This window comes from Staurois parvus, unplaced genomic scaffold (assembly GCF_062004578.1).
Source record: "Staurois parvus isolate SC_StPar_1 unplaced genomic scaffold, SC_StPar_1.0 ptg000155l, whole genome shotgun sequence".
Taxonomy (NCBI): domain Eukaryota; kingdom Metazoa; phylum Chordata; class Amphibia; order Anura; family Ranidae; genus Staurois; species Staurois parvus.
In genome coordinates, this window is record NW_028317951.1 from 5323114 (window position 1) to 5343178 (window position 20065).

At 42.8% G+C, this 20065-nt stretch overlaps 1 protein-coding gene across 1 annotated transcript in view; it reads right to left on the reverse strand.

Moving 5' to 3' along the window:
- The window catches only part of KPNA4 (karyopherin subunit alpha 4), a 48768-nt gene extending 30372 nt beyond the window's left edge, over positions 1-18396 (reverse strand). The window contains exon 1 of the mRNA XM_089675444.1: positions 18001-18396. Within this exon, the coding sequence (XP_089531570.1) occupies positions 18001-18069 (69 nt within the window). The 5' untranslated portion in view covers positions 18070-18396. The remainder of the gene's footprint in view (positions 1-18000) is intronic.
- Positions 18397-20065: the final 1669 nt, after the last annotated feature.

Here is a 20065-nt window from a genome sequence, read left to right on the forward strand (position 1 = left end):
GTTCTGTACACTGTGCAGAAACAGCCACAGTGCCCGCCATCAGTACACCTATCGCCCCATCAGTGCACCGAAATGAAAATTCTGGTGCCAAAGCCGATCCCAAAAATTCTGAATGCACGTGGCCAAAAACCAAAATGTCTGCGTATGTGGGGGTGGGGAGGCTCAAATATTTTTTTTTTTTTTATTTTTGTTCACTTTAATGTGTATTTTTTTTTTTTAACCTATGATTTTATTGCCATCACATAGGGGACCAATAGTCCCCTATGTGGTGGTATATGAGTGATCGTATATGAGTGACAAATTCCCTTTGTAGAGAGAGGGGTTTGGGCAGTCAGTGCAAGGAGGGGGCAGGAGAGGAGCAGTGTATACACTCAGGCTTCCTCACTGGCTGCCGCTATGTCAATGCCAGTTTTTAAATGCAATTACCGTTTAACGCTAAAGGAAAAAAAGGAGCAGGGTCACCCAGTGACACCAATCCTTTGTTTCCTTTAGCGGCAGGGAGAATAACAGCTCCTTCTTGGACCTTTCGTTGAAGAAAAAAAAAGCCTGTACTTACATTTAAAAACCGGAAGTGATATTTAGCAGTAGCTCACTGTATACACTGCTCCTCTCCTGCCTTAAACTCTCCCCCCCCCCCAGCCCCCTGAATAGGCTACATTTTTACTATTAGAAAAACGCCGATAGGGCTATTTTCGGCCACCGAAACTTCAGTGCATCCCTACCTGTCGCCCATCAGTGCACCTGTCGCCCATCAGCAGTGCACCTGTCGCCCATCGTTCATCAGTGCCAGCATCAGCAGAGTACCCATCACACAGCCACCATCAGGGTACATGTCCTACAGCTACCATCAACAGTGTACTTCTCCCAGTGCCACCAGAGCCAAAAAAAAAAAATTACACTAGTGAGGAGGTGTTCAAAAGCCTCAGTATGGCAGATGAGAGCAGAGGGGAGCTCTCACTGTCCAATTCTGATTCAGTGTGTGAACCCTTCGAACGTAGTGGATCAGAGGAGGAAAGGGTCCCTCCTAAGAGGAAAAGGATACAGTGCTCTAAAAACCAGGCAGCCACCAGCAGCGCCATACACCCCAATGGTCAGTGGAGCTAGACCCATGGATGAAAGGCCCAGTACCAGCACTGGAATATCTCATCAAACCCCAAGAATCAGGGCCCATACATACCTCCCAGAAGCTCGTCAACCCAGTATGGCTGCCCTCCAACTCAGGATCAGCAAACATTCCCTTTCATCGCACAGCCAAGTGTGCAGGCCAACACTGAAAATTTTAATGAAATTGATTTTTTATTTATTTATTTATGCCCGACAGTTTACTTAATTTTATTGTGGACCAGGCAAACCTTGTTGCCCAGCAACCCCAGTTCATCATTTGTCTGTCCATTTGAATGGAGACCTCTTACATTGGAGGAATTTAAAGTTATTTTTTGGTTTCGTCCCTTGTAGGACATGCCCACTAGTCCACACACCCATTCTGCTGTAATGCCCAGGTCACGTTATGAGATGATCATGCAATTCCTTCATTTCAGTGACAATACCCAGTGCCCTCCAGATCATCCCAACTATGTCAAATTATACAAAATTCACCCACTTAATTTTTTTCCCCAAAAGATTTGCTGAACTTTAATTCCCTGAAGAAATACCTTGTTCGCTGGCTGGGAATGAAGCAATATATTCCAAGCAAAAGGGCCAGGTATGGAATAAAGCTCTACAAGCTTTGTGAAAGAGCCACTGAATATTTGTATGCGTTTTGAGCAGGGTGGATTTGATTTAAATCACGATTTAAATCACTAGTCAGTAAGGCTTGATTTAAATCATAGTTTTCTACATAGACTAATTATTGCTGGTATAACTTTAATATGCAAGTAGATGAAAATTTGTAGAACAACTTTTCATATTAGTTTTTTTATCCCCAGTTTAATAGGTTAATCATTTGTATTTGGACAACTTTTTTGTTGTACTTAGGAAGGAGAAAAATAATCATTACCTTAATAATAATTTAAATAGATTTATTCAACTGAAACAACATTACAGCATCTGTTATTTGCTTAAACAAACATCCATGTTTGTTAATTTGGCTAAACAAAATATATATATTTCTAAGAAACTTAGACTGTCTTGTGCAGATCTATTCCACTCCAAACAATCAGAAAAATATTGTTTCTATTCTATTCACTGAACTTCTTGAAACTTAGCACTGAAGGGGTTGATTCTGTATTCATAGGTTTGTAGAAGTTAGGATTAAGGTCTTTCTTAACTCTGTTCATGTTATAACATTTTTGCTGTGAAGAAGAGGCATGTGATCTCCGCTGAGTCAAATTCAGTTTTGAGAACTGCAAAAGTAAACCAAGCATCTGTGATAATATCTTGTAGGCAGAGAAACTGCCCAATAATCTTACAAAACCTCTGGGAGAGCATGACATTGTGAATGGATTAATGGAATTTATTTACCAAAAAAATTAAACATATACAGCCTTATTCTACATAATTAAAAAACTAATCTTTATTTCATGATGGAATAACCTTTGGATGGTTATATATTTTCCTCAAAAAGCATTTTATTTAAAAAAATCAGATTTAAATAAAAAAAATCCAATTTAAAAATAAAAAAAATCATTGATTTTTATCCACCCTGGTTTTGAGTGTACGAAGGCAAAGATTCCCAGCTCCAGCCCGAGTGCCCAACCTACATTGGCACAAGTGGAAAAGTTGTCTGGGACCTGGCTTTTCCACATTTCCAAAAAGGCTATCACATCTACCTTGATGATTTCTATACCAGTCTGCCCCTTTTCTGACACCTCTATCGTGAGAAAACCTTGGCCTGCGGTATCTCCCGAAAAAACAGGAAGGGCTTCCCACAAAAGCTCTAGTGAACACCAGGCTAAAAGGGGGGAATCAGCAAGTCTAAGAAAACAATGAAGTGCTGGCTCTGAAATGGAAGGATAAGAGACGTTTAAATCCTGTCCATCCACAATGACACCTCCGTGGAAAATTACTGGAAGACACGGTCCCATTCAAAAGCCCGCAAGCATCCAAAACTATAATCTCTACAGGAGAGAGGGGGGGGGGCGCAGCTTATGTCACCTACACTGAATCTAAAAAAAGACCTACATTCCCCAAATTTATAGAAGAAACTGTCATGTCCCTTGTCTACCAGCAAGGATCCCCCACCCAGAAAGAAACTAGCCATTCTAAAACCGCGATGTCACATGCGTAACAATGCCACACCCAGCCGCACACTGCACGATTTTCCAGCTAATGGACCACCATCGATGTACTGGCAGCCTGAGCGATTGTTACTGGGTCAGGTTAATTATGCAATTAACCCTTCACACTGCCACCACCTCCTTTTTGTACAGAGAAAGAGGAAACTCGGCGATAGCCGCAACAACACTATAATGGTTGAGGTAATCGTTTGTATAACATGGTCACCGCAGGCCGGTTATACAGAGGGTTAAACAAACACAGTAGCGTCTTTTAGAGGCAGGAATTCGTAAATAGCAATTTAAGAACTATAGAAACAGCTCAACACTTTCAGAAGGAAAGATTTATTACTGAAAAGTCAAAAAGGGGTGCAATAAAAATATATTTACAGAAGATGTAACATACACACACACACATATATAGAGAACAGCACAGCAAAGAGATAACAGAGAGAGGTTAAAGGGTTAAGGTACTTGCCAAAGTCCTGGGTTAGCAGATCAAGTTTCAGAGCGAAAGGGTACGGGTCTCCCCAGGTGGTATTGATGTTAAAAATGGGAGAATTCTTCAACTTTACTTTCTTAGGCCTGACAGCCCATTTTGAGGTCCCCCGGCAGGGGGTGTCTCTAAAGCCAAGGACCAATGCCTCATTTAGGGAGGGGTGGTCTGGTCTGGGCGGATACCTCAGCTACAGCCAAAATCTCTCTCATATTTTGGCTCATAACTTTCCATATGCATAAGTGACATTCCACCCACGGGTAGATTATTACGCAGACACGTCTGAGGATTGATTAGATATGAATTATGAAATTTTACACCGAATGGTTCACGAGATCTATTTTTCTGCTTCCCTATGTATTCGAGACAAGGCGAGTGACCTATCAAACGGTTTGCCTTCTCTTGGCCAATCTGACGGTATGCCTGGTTTTTATGTAAGTCTCTCATATCCCAAGATATGAGACAGGGGAAAAATGGATTTTGAAAAGTGGTTATCTGGTTCGTGCTTCGCTGGAATGCCTTGAACTCCTGGGAAAGCTTGCCTTATCTTATCTGAGGTGTTATATGGTACAGCTCGCCTAGACAGCCAGGCACCTAGCTCAAAAATGTTTTATAGCTCTGGGGTTCCCTTCTGTGCCCTAGCCTGCCTGTGACCCTTCCAACACACATGTCCCTGTGGATTAACAAAGGGGAAAGGGGAAAAAGTATGAGGGGAGAAAATGGAGATTCTTAACAAAATGGAGGCTGCGTCCTGCCTCTGGTGTGCACATTCGCGACAGCATGCACTACTTTTGTTGCGATTTGCATAGACATCTGTGTCAGATACAGTGGGGCAAAAAAGTATTTAGTCAGCCACCAATTGTGCAAGTTCTCCCACCTAAAAAGATGAGAGAGGCCTGTAATTGGCATCATAGGTAGACCTCAACTAGGAGAGACAAAATGAGAAAAAAAAAATCCAGACAATCACATTGGCTGATTTGGAAAGAATTTATTTGCAAATTATGGTGGAAAATAAGTATTTGGTCACCTACAAACAAGCAAGATTTCTGGCTCTCACAGACCTGTACCTTCTTCATTAAGAGGCTCCTCTGTCCTGCACTCATTACCTGTATCAATGGCACCTGTTTGAGGTTGTGGACAGGTGTCTTTTATACTGATAACAAGTTCAAACAGTCACACTCCAAACTCCACTATGGTGAAGACCAAAGAGATGTCGAAGGACACCAGAAACAAAATTGTAGACCTGCACCAGGCTGGGAAGACTGAATCTGCAATAGGTAAGCAGCTTGGTGTGAACAAATCAACTGTGGGAGCAATAATTAGAAAATGGAAGACATACAAGACCACCGATAATCTCCCTCGATCTGGGGCTCCACGCAAGATCTCACCCCGTGGGGTCAAAATGATCACAAGAACAGTGAGCAAAAATACCAGGACCACACGGGGGGACCTAGTGAATGACCTGGGACCAACGTAACAAAGGCTACCATCAGTAACACACTACGCTGCCAGGGACTCAGATCCTGCAGTGCCAGACGTGTCCCCCTGCTTAAGCCAGTACATATCCGGGCCCGTCTGAAGTTTGCTAGAGAGCATTTGGATGATCCAGAAGAGGATTGGGAGAATGTCATATGGTCAGATGAAACCAAAATAGAACTGTTTGGTAGAAACACAACTCGTCGTGTTTGGAGGAGAGAGAATGCTGAGTTGCATCCAAAGAACACCATACCTACTGTGAAGCATGGGGGTGGCAACATCATGCTTTGGGGCTGTTTCTCCGCAAAGGGACCAGGACAACTGATCCATGTACAGGACAGAATGAATGGGGCCATGTATCGTGAGATTTTGAATGCAAACCTCCTTCCATCAGCAAGGGCATTGAAGATGAAACGTGGCTGGGTCTTCCAACATGACAATGATCCCAAACATACCGCCCGGGCAACGAAGGAGTGGCTTCGTAAGAAGCATTTCAAGGTCTTGGAGTGGCCTAGCCAGTCTCCAAATCTCAGCCCCATAGAAACCTTTGGAGGGAGTTGAAAGTCCATGTTGCCCAGCGACAGCCCCAAAACATCACTGCTCTAGAGGAGATCTGCATGGAGGAATGGGCCAACATACCAGCAACAGTGTGTGCCAGCCTTGTGAAGACTTACAGGAAACGTTTGACCTCTGTCATTGCCAACAAAGGATATATAACAAAGTATTGAGATGAACTTTTGATATTGACCAAATACTTATTTTCCACCATAATTTGCAAATAAATTCTTTCCAAATCAGCCAATGTGATTGTCTGGATTTTTTTTCTCATTTTGTCTTTCATAGTTGAGGTCTACCTATGATGCCAATTACAGGCCTCTCCCATCTTTTTAAGTGGGAGAACTTGCACAATTGGTCGCTGACTAAATACTTTTTTGCCCCACTGTATCTTGCAAATCGCAAGGAAATCAGCAGGTCACCCGATTTAGAAATCGTTCGACTTCACTTCATTTCAAAAATCGGCTTTGATGTGACCGGAGTGTAAAAGGGAAGTGTTAACATGGGTCACCCATCAACTGCAAATGTAAGTGAGACCTTACAGCATCTCTCTCATCAGTACTGCTTTAGCACTGCCCACCAAAACCACTAGACGAAAAAAAAAAAAAAATGTATACGTATATAGCGGAGGCGTTGGGGAGGGTTAGAGGAAGAAACATTTTCAGGGTGGAGAGAAAATCCATGTTAAAAGGTACCAAAGGCGGATTTTACTGGGTGTTGGGTATCTTCACTCAAATTGCATTGGTGTTTATTTGAAACCTAGTCATTTCTAAATGAATAAAAGTAAAATGCTTTTCATGTGATAGGTTAATTCGAGTGAATCTTCACTCATCAGCCTCACTGTTTTTACTTCTCTCTTCCAGGAGCCTTTCACTGAAAAGGAAAAATGTTTTCATTGGAAATATCACTTGATTTCAGCATCCAAATACACTGGACATAAGCCACTGTCCCCAAGAACACAGTGTCCTACAACAGAAGCCAGTCACAGGAGGCATGAGTGTGCAGTATAAATTTAGACAGACTTTGAAATAAGATAATGCTGCATAGCGAAACATTATAATAGCTCACTTTTAAAATAGACAACACTTACACATATTTCCTCCGAAAAAAAAAATAAAAAAAGTTAAGTAGAAACAAGACAGAGCTACACAATACATGCATTCGTCCATATAAACCACGGAAAGAGAATAGACCTTTACACAAGCAACCATTTGTATCCAGTCTTATACAAATGGAAAATGAGGTGACAAGTGTGCACTTGCTACAGCTAAGGTATTAAAGCCTTATTTAATCCAAATTATATTGAAGATCGCTAATTCTTAGATGGCTAAATTCGTTTTTTTTTTCTCTTAAGGTTACCCCCGACCCAGTTTATGTTCATCTGGCGATTCAATTAGGAACACACTTCATGGTTAGGGTGATACCACTCTAGATGGAAAAGCAACAAAACCACCCTTGGACAGCAGAATTGTCAATCTCGTCCTGGACACATGTCCAACTGTAGCATTGTTTAACTAAACCCAAACCTCATGACCAGTCAGCAGAGGGGACCAAAAAAGCAATGATGTAGGGAATCACTCAATACCAAGATGCTGCCTGTAAGTTGACTCCCTCTGGAGAAACAACCTTGAACAAACAGATTGTCTAGAACTCTGGCCAACCCAGAAGGATGGCATTTGTCTTGACAATATTTCAATGTAGAGGCTGAAAAAGCACTGACAAAGCAGTGGACAGATACAACCACAACAGACATCTTGGAACCAGCATGCAAGCAGACCATTTTTTCCAGAAACATTTTGGACTTGCCCCATATCAGTAGATGATCCATGTAAAGTTCTGGAATGAAATTGAGCAAAAAGGAAACACCTCAAAAAAGGTGGAAACCATCAACCCTAGTTCCGCAGGGAAGACCAACAACAGAAACAAAGTTGCCGAACCTGACCCTACATTTTCATCAACTTCTCTGGGAGGTGTGAAGGCCCTTGCTTGAAAAAGGTATCCAGGAGAAGGCCCACATTTAAGAAGTAATGCAACTAAATCAGATGACATCTTTGATGTTCTGCATCCATCCAAAGTCCACCAGGATTTGCAGCTTTACTTACATAATGTAGTCCAACGACTGTTTGCAAAACTGCAGAAGGCCCATAACCAGTGCAAAGGACCTTTGCAAATATTCTCAGGGCCAAAGCAAGGCTGAAGAGAAGGGCCAAACATGGATAGTGGTGGTCTCCCACATACTGGAAAAAAGCGACTTAAAGAAAGTCAATCTGATGTTTCACCGCCAATTCGGCTTTCAGCCACGTGCTGCAAGACAGACGCAGCTGGTTGGATATCAACAGCACGGTCAGGATCTTTCCAGAGACTGCATCAGCACTGCCACATTAGCCGATAGCAGGTAAAAGCCCACTATCAGCTGATTCTGGTTCACAGGAGAGCAAAAGAAAGTGCACTCCTGTGCACTTTGGCCATACTTCTCTTTTAAAATGACAGAGGATATTCTATCTGGATGCTTGAACCCTTGTTAAAGGTAAAGTTACTGGAGAGTCAACATTAAGAGTAAACTTTTTTTGACAAAATCTTCCAAAAAGGGAAAGCATCTGAAGAGTTTATAAATAAAGTGATTGTCCAGGTAATCACAACCTTTGTAAATAGATGAATAGGGGATGAGAAGGAAAAACCTTTGTGGCATGTTCAAGTTTACGAGAAATGAGGCTAGACACCATTAGGTGAGCAACAGTGGAATCCTCTAAGTTGGAACTGGAACACAAAAAAACAAAACTGACTAAAAGCTGGGGGGCCCCTTCCTCCTGCGTTAGATTATGTTAGCAAAAACGTTTGATCCTGGCAGCAAGCAGGAGCAATAAAAAAAAAAAAAAAAAAAAAGTTTTCCTGCGCTTATGGATATTTTCCACTCCACAACACAAACTAGACCTGATTGCAGCAGTCTAATTGGGTAAAATTGTCACAAAAAACAACCCCAAAACAAAAACAGATGAACTGCGCATGGTCATAAATGTGCAAATTTTAGACAGATCATAAACAAGTCCCATAATTAGTGTAAAAGAAAGTGCTCGTGTTCAACTTGTATTCAATATCCTGATTGGTGCTCCATTGAGCTCAACAAAAGTGCCCCACATGGACTGACACTCACCCTCATTCCATGACCATCTATCTCTAGAGTGGTCATTAACGCTTTGCGGGTCAATCCTAGTAAGCCAATGGTCAATGGATCCTTTAGCCTTTGATCATCTATCCTTAAGGCGGTCCGTGACATATAAAGGAATATCCAAAAACGCCCACTCTCTCAAAAGCTCCGCAAGCAGCAAAGAAATTTCACCATATATGAAGAGAAGAAGATCTACCCAAAAGGTAGCAATGTCCAGCTTCAGATGTTTGTCCGCTCCTGTCACACCACAGACATGTCTCCTCTCTACTCTTACATTACCACCATGGTGGTATTGTAGGAGGAGAGAGGAGACGTGTCTGTGGAGTGCACGTGTGACGGGAGTGGACAAATATCTGAAGCTGGACACTGCTACCTTTGGGTAGATCTTTTTCTTCATATATGGTGGCACATTTCTTTGCTGCTTTCGGAGCTGTGGAGACAGCGGGTGTTTTTGGAAATTGTTCCTTATATGTTATGGACCGCCTTAGGGATAGAGGATCACAGGCTAAAGGATCCGGGGGCCACGGAAGTTTTGCGCTACTTGACATTGCAACCAACGGTAGTAAGCGGAGAGTGTCAAAACATCCAGTTAATACACAGCGGAGGTACAAAGTAGGGAGAAAGCAGCCTTCTGTGTCTTCAGACAGCTGCCACAGAGTTTGCACAGTGCGGAAAGAAGCACCAGGGGGCAAGCACAAGCCTCCTTTGTATGTTGTAAAGAAGCAGAGTGCCATCACACATGCATGTCAGCACACACCTCAAAAACATGTAAGAGTCAGCAGGGTGCAAACGCAATGCTGGTTAATGGACATGCACTTGTGCACAGCAAGAACTGTATCATTAAGATAGCAAAACTCATTTATCATTCCAACAGTGGGGAACAAAAAACAGCAGTATGGGTTACAACAAACACTGCCCAACAAGAAACATTGTCCAGCAATAAAAAGGAGCAATGACCCACTTCCCTATTCAGACAGAAAAGGCAACAGTAGCAAGATAGCTGTCCATTCTAGTAATGCTGCATATGAGGTACACAGTACATGGTGAATTCCCAGCACGGCCATTAAAACTGCACATACGACATATCATGAGCTTGGGTCTCGATACTCCACAAGGAATACCCTGAGAAATACTTGCCTGACCTTGAATGCAGTCCTTTGACTGATGGAACACAGGCGGGTCATCACCACTGGGGGTGCAGGACCATTGCATTTCCAGTATGGAAAAAGTGCAAACCTGGGCTGGCTAGGCAAGAGAGAATTCCAGAGTTTCATGTATCCAAAATCAAGTGAACGTTCTAGCAGCGATAAAGACATTATCCTGAGGTTACCAAGGTTATAGTAGAATTGAAGGCCAATATGAATCTTTAAAAAAACAATTCCCCTCCCCCAACACACTGTTTTTAAGAGAGATTGTTGTATACGCATTTACAAATTTTTTTTAAATCAGCTTAGGTGCGGTCACATAATCAAGAAACTGCAGATCCTCTGTGTCAATGAGTTGCTGCAGGGGATGGGAGGGAGTTCTGACAACAGTGGCCAAAGGAAGCCAGCAAATGACATCATGGCACCACAAATGCAGACATGATCAACGCTGAATCTAATAAGGGCCCAGGTAAGTAAAAGGTGGGGAGGGAGGTGAGCGGATGATACTGATGCCTAATGCAGACATGATCAACGCTGAATCTAATAAGGGCCCAGGTAAGTAAAAGGTGGGGAGGGAGGTGAGCGGATGATACTGATGCCTAAACATTTTTTACCTTAAAAGTGGTTGTAAACTCTTACATATACCCAGTGAAGTGACTGGCCTCAGACGATTCATAGATGAAACAAATCCTTCTATACAAGTTGTACCTGTCTGCAGCCCACTTCTCTACATCTGTTCAAAGTGCTGAATTTTAAAGCTGGTCAGAGCTTAGAAAAAGGGCGGGAAGGGACACGCCACCCCTCCACGCAGTACACAGGAACAGAGCTGAGGCCATCAGCTGGAGGTCCCTTCCCTGTCATTTTTCTCTTGGTGTCAGGAAAACTTGCCAGAAGCGATTCCTGCAGATAAAGGAATGAAGCAGCACACAAAAGTGACACTCAGTGCTCTTAATGGAGACAAGTACACACTTTAGAGGGATATGCTCTGTTCATATTTCATGTCTGAGGCTTACAACCACTTTCACCCCCTTCCAGTCCAAGCCAATTATCAGCTTTCAGCGCTATCACACTTTGAATGACAATTGCGCGGTCATGCAACACTGTACCCATATGAAATTTTTAGCATTTTTTTTTAGAAAGATAAACTTTATTTTGGTGGTATTTATTCACCACTGGGATTTTTATTTTTTGCTATATAAAATAAAAAACACCAAAAATTTTGAAAAAAAAAAAAAAAAGTGTATTTCTTATAAAAGTTTGCAAATAAATAATCTCTTTCTTCATAACTAAAGGCCAAAATGTATTTATCTTTTTAGAAAAAAACCAAACACCACAACAAAACTTAGTTTATAACCAAAAAGTATAATTTTGAAAAATGTTTAAATTTTAATTTTTTTATATTTATGTTTTTTTTTTTTTTTTTACATACGGTCACCCTACCAGTACAGTGTCACCATACTAGTTGCAAGGGGGGAAGGGGGGGGGATGAAGATTTTTTCCTCCTTTTTTTACACCGATTGCTCTTACACCCAAAAAGGCTTTAAAAGCAATCATTTCTCCTCCTCTCTGGCTGCATTCCTCCAGCCATACTGTGGCTGTGATTGGTCACAGCTTGTCACATGGTACAAGGCTGTTGTGAATAGCCTTGTACCATGTGACCTCTGATCATTCAGAGATTTCACAGGTAGTAAGCACTACTATTCATGTGATCACTGATCGGCCAATCAGTGATCACACGAATCGGGACCTCACACAGAGGTCCCATACAGCGATCTGTGTTCCGCTGTGTCCACTGGACACAGTGGGCACCGATCGCGCTCCCAGGGAGCGTGCACAGGCAATGGATACGGGGGGACGTTTAGAAACATCCACCCGCATCTGCAGCACTCCCGTCTGGCCGTTTATCGGCAATGGGCCAGACGGGAAGAGGTTAATGCAAGGAATGCATTAAGAAAAAATGTTTAGGCTTTGTAAACACTTTAAAACCATCAAGGTTTGTCTCATAGCCTATAAAGAAAAAACTGTCGGCTCCACTTTAAAAGTTCAGTGGACCCCTTTCTAAAGTTAGAGTAGCACACTAACTTGACAAGGGTGGACTCTGTGGTCCTGAAGCATCAGTTTCTCACAATGTCATGGTATTTCAATAAACATTAAAATCTATGTTGGTGAGATATCCAAATTTCAGTTTCTAACTTAGTACACCTAAAGCAAACTGGAGTTTTTTTTTACAAGGAAACATAAAATCTTGCATTAGAATATTTTGTATTCTCCTTTTGAGTCAGCAGGTGGGCTCCTTTTCACATTTTCTTAGATCTAATATCTAAAAAGCAGAGAGAGCAGTTATTAGATCTGAACTCCATAGCTGAAGCTAAAAGTTACACACAAAAGAAATGCTAATTGCAGGGACGCATCCTTTATTGGACAACTCAAACATTTCAGTCTGACACAAAGACAAGGTGCCGCGCTGCCTCTTAAGATAATCCATAGTGCCCTGTGAATCCTTTTCCATGCTAAAACAAACTACAATAAATAATTTAACGAAGAGTGTCTAGAACTAGCAGAGTAGAGCACCCCAACTAGGGATGACTGTGGTCCTCCCAAGTGATGTCTAGTCTCCTGCACTGCAACCCAGTCCATCATCCCACCCATCCATGCAATGTCAGGATAGAAGAACCCGTGCAGGATGATTCAGGACAGTATTTCCTGTCCAGTGGGAACCTCAACCAGGTGAGACCCTCGGTAGGCTTCCCCTGCTGGAGCCTCACTTACTTCCCCAAAGCTGTAGTATTGAAGTTAATTAAGTTGGCTCTGCAGGTTAGCGCCCCATTTTAGAGCACCTGCTCTGTATTACACTAGAGATAAGGAAGCTGTAAAGTCTGCTGGAAGGAGAGAGTGAAATGAGCAGAGCTGGCTTAAACAGTGCTTCTGCTGTAAAATAAGAAGATTGCTCAACAGTGCCTGCAACTATGGAGGTCATTGAGAGCTTGCTCTAAATCTCATTTACGGCTTGATAATAAATATTTGTCTGTCCATAGCCTGGCCACAGAAGAATGTTAAAGCAGACCTCTTAATAATTGTACAAGACTGCATGATTTCCTGGCATATCACAGTTGATTTTTTTTCTTCCTCGATGGAAGCTAGGCCCAGGCTCTGCTGCGGCTCCTTCAATGTCCAATCGCAGACTGGCTGTGCAAATCTCAGGACAGGTTTAATGTGTATGCATTTTAACTGTACATTTAGCTCTTTGGCTGGAGTTGAGCTTTAAACACATGTACAGCATTTGGAACAACTGCATACCTAAAGCCCAATACCAGGCACATAAAAAAAAAAATCATCCTTTGCAGTTGGGCTGTACCCACACTACAAAGTAATATATCTCATTGTGTCTAGGGGAACAATAAATTAAAATATAATTAACCGATCCTTTGCTCCTCCCTGCAACTAGATTGGTCCTGTTCGCTTCTGTACCCTAGGATCCTAATGTCATCAAGACCAAAACAGGGTTCATAGCCCTGCTTTACCCTGACGACTTCAAGGGACAGTCCCCCACTGAACCATGGGGGAGAAGAGGATCAAGTAAAAGCACCCCTCCCTAAACAACATTGGCCCGGAGTTGAGCTTTAATAGCATTTGCATTTAATTACTACATGTAGTAATAACCCCTTTACCCCAGCAAAAAAAAAAAAGATAAGTAAAATTATTTATGCTGTCAGTAATTGCTATATACAGGTTAGGGTGAGAAGGGACTAAGGGAATCAAAAAGCCTTCCAAATGCATAGCACAGTAAAGCCTTCTTAGAACAGACGTTATTTACATGCCTCATTCCATTCTATATCCCAAAATAAGAGGATTATTTATTATTTCAGGACAGCAGACAGAGCCATACAAATAATTCCTTTACATCCAACTGGTCAGATGCACATCCAGAACCGCTAGTGTATAGAGAAAATCAGGGTGGATAAAAATCGATTTAAAAAAAATAATAATAAAAGAACAAAAAAAAAAAGTTTATTTAAATCAGATTTTTTAATTTTTATCAAACCTATTTTAATAAAATGCTTTGAGTAAAAATCTATCAAAGATAATTATTAAAGTATCTTAAATAGAAAACTTAGTTTATTCAGCATGAAATGGAGCTTAGTTATGTAGCATGAGGATGATATTCTGCAATTTTTACATTTTTGGTAAACTCATTCAATGAATCCAAGCTCTGCAAGCTGAGATAACAGGCACTGCATTGATGCATTCACACAATTTCACAGTAACCATGAGAAAAAAGAATTTGAGTAGTTCAACTATGTATGATTAACCTATTATCGGTTCTGATATCGCTGTTTTACTAACCTGACAGCTTCTTATTCTAAAAAAGGAAACCTTCATTTGGTTTGCAAATATTAAAGATTCTAACTACCATCAAGAATGAGTCGGATTCCTTACATTTTTAAAAAGCACCTGTCATTTTAGATCCATCATGTCACCTGCTGCCGCCATGTCTCTCACCTTATTGTGTCACTGCTGCATCACCAGCGGTCCCATTTAAGTGACTGGGACGGTGAGGGAGTCAATAGCAGGTCAGAGGAGCCGCTGCAGGACAGATAATAGTTGCTCTTTAAAAATTATGATTTAAATCGAGCCTTTTCACTAGTGATTTAAATCAAATCCACCCTGGAGAAAATATAGCCCAATATTGGAGACTATAAATATACTCAACATTCACTGATCAAAACTTGGCTAATCCAACAGGAATTGGTTCAATTTTAATCCGTGAACGGTCTCAACAGAAGTAGTATTTTTCAGTCCGTCAAAGGAGCCCATCTTAAAATCAGTGGGCCAACAGTGGCTGCAGCCACTATTTTGGATATTCTGACAACAGTGGGTGTCACTGTCAGAATACGATAGACCAGCACTGCCCATGGGGGCAGTTTAACGCATTAACCAGTTTATGCTTTCAGAGAATGAAAACATTTCCAGCTCATAGAGCCAACTTAGCTACACTATCCTATTATCAGCTAGCACATGGTCCAAAGAAGTGTGGCAAAAAGATTAGCACAAAAACACTACAAAAGGGAAAATATCTACCACCAAACATCTGTATACAAATGTTCAATATATTGTTACAACTACTACAAAATGGTTTTAACAAAGTTTACTTATCCTTTTATTTTAGTGGTCATTTTCACTGAGAGAAATTATGAAACAAAATCTTAAGTTGTCACCAGGTCAGAATTTGAGGGGAAATCTTCCAATAAGGACACTTTCAGCCCCTTCCTGCCCAGTCCAATTTTAAGCTTTCAACGCTGTTACACTGAATGACAATTGCGCAGTCATGCAACACTGCACCCATATGTATTTTTTTTAACACACAAATAGAGCATTATTTTGGTGGTATCAAATTACCAGTTTTTTCCCCCTCTTATTGTTGGTAAACGACAAAAAAAATAAAAATCTTATTCTTCATTTCTGTTATAACATTTTGTAAAGCAGTCATTTTGTTTTCTTCACTAATGTGTGGTGATGGGGCTGCACTGATAGGGCACTTATGATCAGTGCCCCGATTATCACAGCAAATGCCCCGTCACAGGGCCGGTTATCGGTTTTCCTTCACTCGCTCTGTGACAGCGCTGAGTAAAGGAAATGCCCATAATTGGAATTTGTTTACATGTGATCAGCTGTGATTTGACGCAGCTGATCACTTGGTAAAGGGCCTCTGCAATTGGCACTTTACCGATCAGCTCACAGGAAAGGGCACAGAGTTCTGGGAGGACATCAGACACCCTCCCAGAACTGGGTGACCACCCTGAAGCCGTCTTTTGGCTATAATGTGGTTGACAAATGGGAGGCACATGCAGGCAGCTGCCAAAAGCCCAGGCGCCAGAACACAATTTCTAGTTGCCATAGCAACCTGGGATTTGTTGATCCCTGATCTAAGGTCCCCAACTCACATTCAAACATACACAGACTAGGGCCAATTTTTAGACAGAAGCCAATTAACCTGCGGCATGTCTTTAGATTGTTGTAGGAATCCGGAGGAAACCACACAGACAGAACCTGCAAACTCCAGGCAGGTAGTGCCAAGATGGGGAGTCAAAACGATGACCCTACTGCTGACAGGCAGAAGTGCTACACCACTGATAAGACGCTTCGTGTGAAAGGGGCCTTACCCATCTCCTCCACTAATTAATTGATACCCTGTCGGTAGCATCTCTCATATTTCCACCCTGTTTCACAGGAGACACAAGCAGCAGTGGGAACCATAGGCCCCTACTGCTGTTGATCAAATCCTACGAGTAGAGAATGGGAGGGGTGTCATGGCCAAGCTGTGTGTGCCCTTGGATGCAAAGGCCCTGGCTTCAGAGCAAGCTCAAATGGACGACTCCATAGCACATGGCTTGCTATGGGGCACCCACAAGAAAAGGGACAGTGCCAGCAGGGACCCCAGAAGAGGAGTTAAGGTCTGTTTCACATGGGCTCCAGCTTGCACATGAGCAGTGTGAACAGCAAACTATGACAAAGCCTTTAAAGAGCTTTCAGGAAGCTTTTACAGTATTGTTCAGCTCCAGTCTGTAAATGCTGAACACAGATCCTAACAAGAGTGTTAATTGTCACTTTAAGCAAGCTTCCAGCAGGCTTTCAACAAGCTTCAAAAAGTGCAGAAGCATGCTAGCAGCTTGTTTAAAGTGGCAATCAGCACTCCCGTTAGGATCTGTGTTAAAGTACCTTTCAACTCCAGTTTGTAAATGTTGAACACAGATCCTAACGGGAGTGCTGATTGCCACTTTAGATAAGCTGCTAGCAGGCTTCAGCACTTCTTGAAAGCCTGCTAGCAGCTTGCTTAAAGGATCTGTTTTCAACATTTACAGACTGGAGCTGAACGATACTTTAAAAGCTTCATCAAAGCTTGCGTTGCTTTTATACAAATATCACCCAAACCGTACTCTCTGCTCCTCGCACAACCTCCTGCTCTCTAGTTCCCTTGTCTCCTCCTCCCATGCTTGTCTCCAGAGCTTCCCCCATCCTCTGGAATTCTCTACCCCAGTTTACCAGACTATCGCCTACTCTGCTCACTTTTAGGTGATCTCTGAAAACCTCTCTTCAGGGAAGCCTATCCTGCCCTCAGCTAACAATGGAATCTTCTACTCTTCCTACCTGTCCACCCCCCACAGTTACTACCTTTTGTACCACTAGCCCCTCCTTCCTAGATTGTAAGCTCCAAGGATCAGGCCCTCCTATCCCTCTTGCATTGAACTGTATTGTCTCCCATTATATTGTAAAAGTGCTGAGCAAACTGTTGGCGCTATATAAATCCGGAATAAAAAATAATACAAGCTTTAGACTGTGTGATACAGGCCTAAGGGACTGCTTTATGCAATATTATAGCACAGATGAAGTAAATATAATAGATTTCTTTTAATTAAAAAGGAATAGCCTTGAGTCTTGCTTTAAGAACACATTTCCGTCTCACTTCCTGCTGTGTGTGGGGACCGGAAGTGAAGGGAAAGCTCACAGTGTGCCCCAACATAATGAAAAAGAAGCGATCTGGAATTTATGAAATCCTTCTCCAAAACCAGCACTAGATGTGACTGGCTAGTAGGGAGAAGGGCAGTGCTGGCTCCTCATGTACATGTGGGGAGGATGTAGCCCAGCTCTGATGGATCTATAGGAGCTGCACCTGCCTCCACACTGGGGGAGGCTCATAGTACAGGCCAGCCGCAGTCCCGCACCCTCCCCGGGCCGCTCCGCACTCATCAGCTTCATGGATGGTCGGCGGCTGCTGGAGAAGCGGGCTCCGCCCTGGTGTGGAGGGGATCGGGCCTCACAGCACTCGAGCAGCGGTAGGCCCGGGCTAAGCGACGTCACAGCTGGGCCCAGGAAGCACGGCGGTCCGGCCTTGCGTGTGCCAGTGTCCCGCAGCCGGGCTCAGAGCAGAGTGACTGGCGGGAAAAGGTTTACCTCTAAGTCGCGCCCTTTGTTCTTGAAGTTCTTCAGCCGCTGGTTGTCCAGCTTGTCGTTGTCAGCCATGATGGGAGCGCCGGGGCCTCTCGCCCGCCTGTGTCGGAGTGTTCAGAGAAGGAGGAGGGAGTCGCCTATGGACGCGGACACGGCTCCTACCGGACTGGGGACGCACTCGTCACACCAAAGCTCGCCGCTCTTACAAGGCCAGCGTACTCTACAGCCACTCGTCAGGGCGGAATGCCGGTAAAAAGAAAGCCTCGAGCTGGGAGAAATTACCACGCCTACAGGCAGGAATCCCCGACGCTTATTGGTAGATGCTTGACCCTGGTGGGGGGGCTCGGATTGCGCAAGACTTCCGGTGGCTCTTCGCTCCCCCAACCACTGAGAACGCTGCGACACTAAGAAGAACGCGGGAGGCTGGCGCAACTGGAAGCCTGGACGTTGTGCGTCATGTCCGGCGGTGGCGTCACGTATAACGTGCCGTGCGGATGTTATGGGGCAGTGTTTGTACCGAACATGGACACGGGCAGCTAACTGGGCTGTAGCAGTTCCGTATTGTCGGTTCTCTCTGTTAGGTCGGGACTTCACGGGTTATACGGAGACTGTATGGGAGACCAGCAGAGGTCTTGTAGACGAGACAGACTGGGAGCCTATATCCAACATTTAGTTTAAATCAGCCAAAATGTTTCCTGGGGCATCAAAACAAAATTACACTTTTGGTTTACCTGTAAAATGTTTTTCTGGGACTACATCCCAGGACACATTGAAGTTCATATTCATGACTAGTTGGGTTCTGATGCCATGTTCAGGTTATTAAACACTGGCCAAAAAAAAAATGGTAAGAATCCCCACTCGAACATAACTACTCCTACCTTAGCTAAGCCTCAGTTTTGTAGCAAGAAATGAGGAACAAACAAGATGGAAGGGATCTCTATCCTGTGATGTGCGCCAAGAACACAGAGGAGTTCATATTCATGACTACTTAGGATGTCGCAAAGCTCTGAAACATGAGTGCTGGGCAACAAGACCAACTTGCCAAAAAACAGATTAGGGGGAACCCTACTAAACTGACTGCAAGACCGTCCACCCAAAACTGGCATTTTCAGAGATGTAAACATCTACCTTGTAAAAATAATCAGGAGATAACCAGGTAGCAGTCTTAGAAACTTGAACAATAGATGCTTGATGCTGCATGGCCAAGGAAGCACTGACACCCCTGGTGGAATGTACCTTGACCAGAAGAAGAACCTTGGCCCTGAAAAGCCAGGATAGCACCAAACCCCCCCAAATTACCCCTTTTTGGAAAGTAGACACCCCATGGAATTTAAAAAGAGGCATGATGAGTATTTTGCAGATCTCATTTTTTTTCACAAGGTTTTGAAATATAAAAAAGAAAAGAAAAAATGTTTTTGTTTTTTTTCTTCAATTTTCAAAAACTTGTGGCAACAAATGAGATCTGCAAAATACTCACCATGCTTCTGATCAAATTCCTGGGGATGTCTACTTTCCAAAAAGGGGTCATTTGGGGGGGTTTGGTGCTATCCTGGCATTTCAGGGCCTCCGAAACTGTGATAGGTAGTCTGGAAGTGTAATGAGGAAATAAAGCACTTTAAAAGCCTGATGGTGCTTATTGGATATTGGGGTACTTAGCTAGACTGCCAAAATCTCACATGTGGTACCCCCATACTCGGGAGAAGTAGCAGAATGTATTTTGGGGAGTAATTCCACATATACCCATGGCATGTGTGAGCAATAAATCATTTAATTGACAATTTTGTGTAAAAACTAGATAACATTTTTTGTTTGTCATTTTCCAAAAATGTGTGGTAAAAAAATAAATTCTTCTATTGATTCAACATGCCTCTCAGCAAATAGTTTTTCTACTTTCCAAAAGGGTCTTTTTGGTGGGTGGGGCATTTTATGCCCAGCATTTTGCCACACATCACTCACTCTTCTAACCACCTGAAGGCCAAGCCTTTTCTGACACTTTTTGTTCACATGAAAAAAATCTGTATTTTTTGCTAGGAAAGTAATTGAAACCCCAAACATGATATATTTTTTT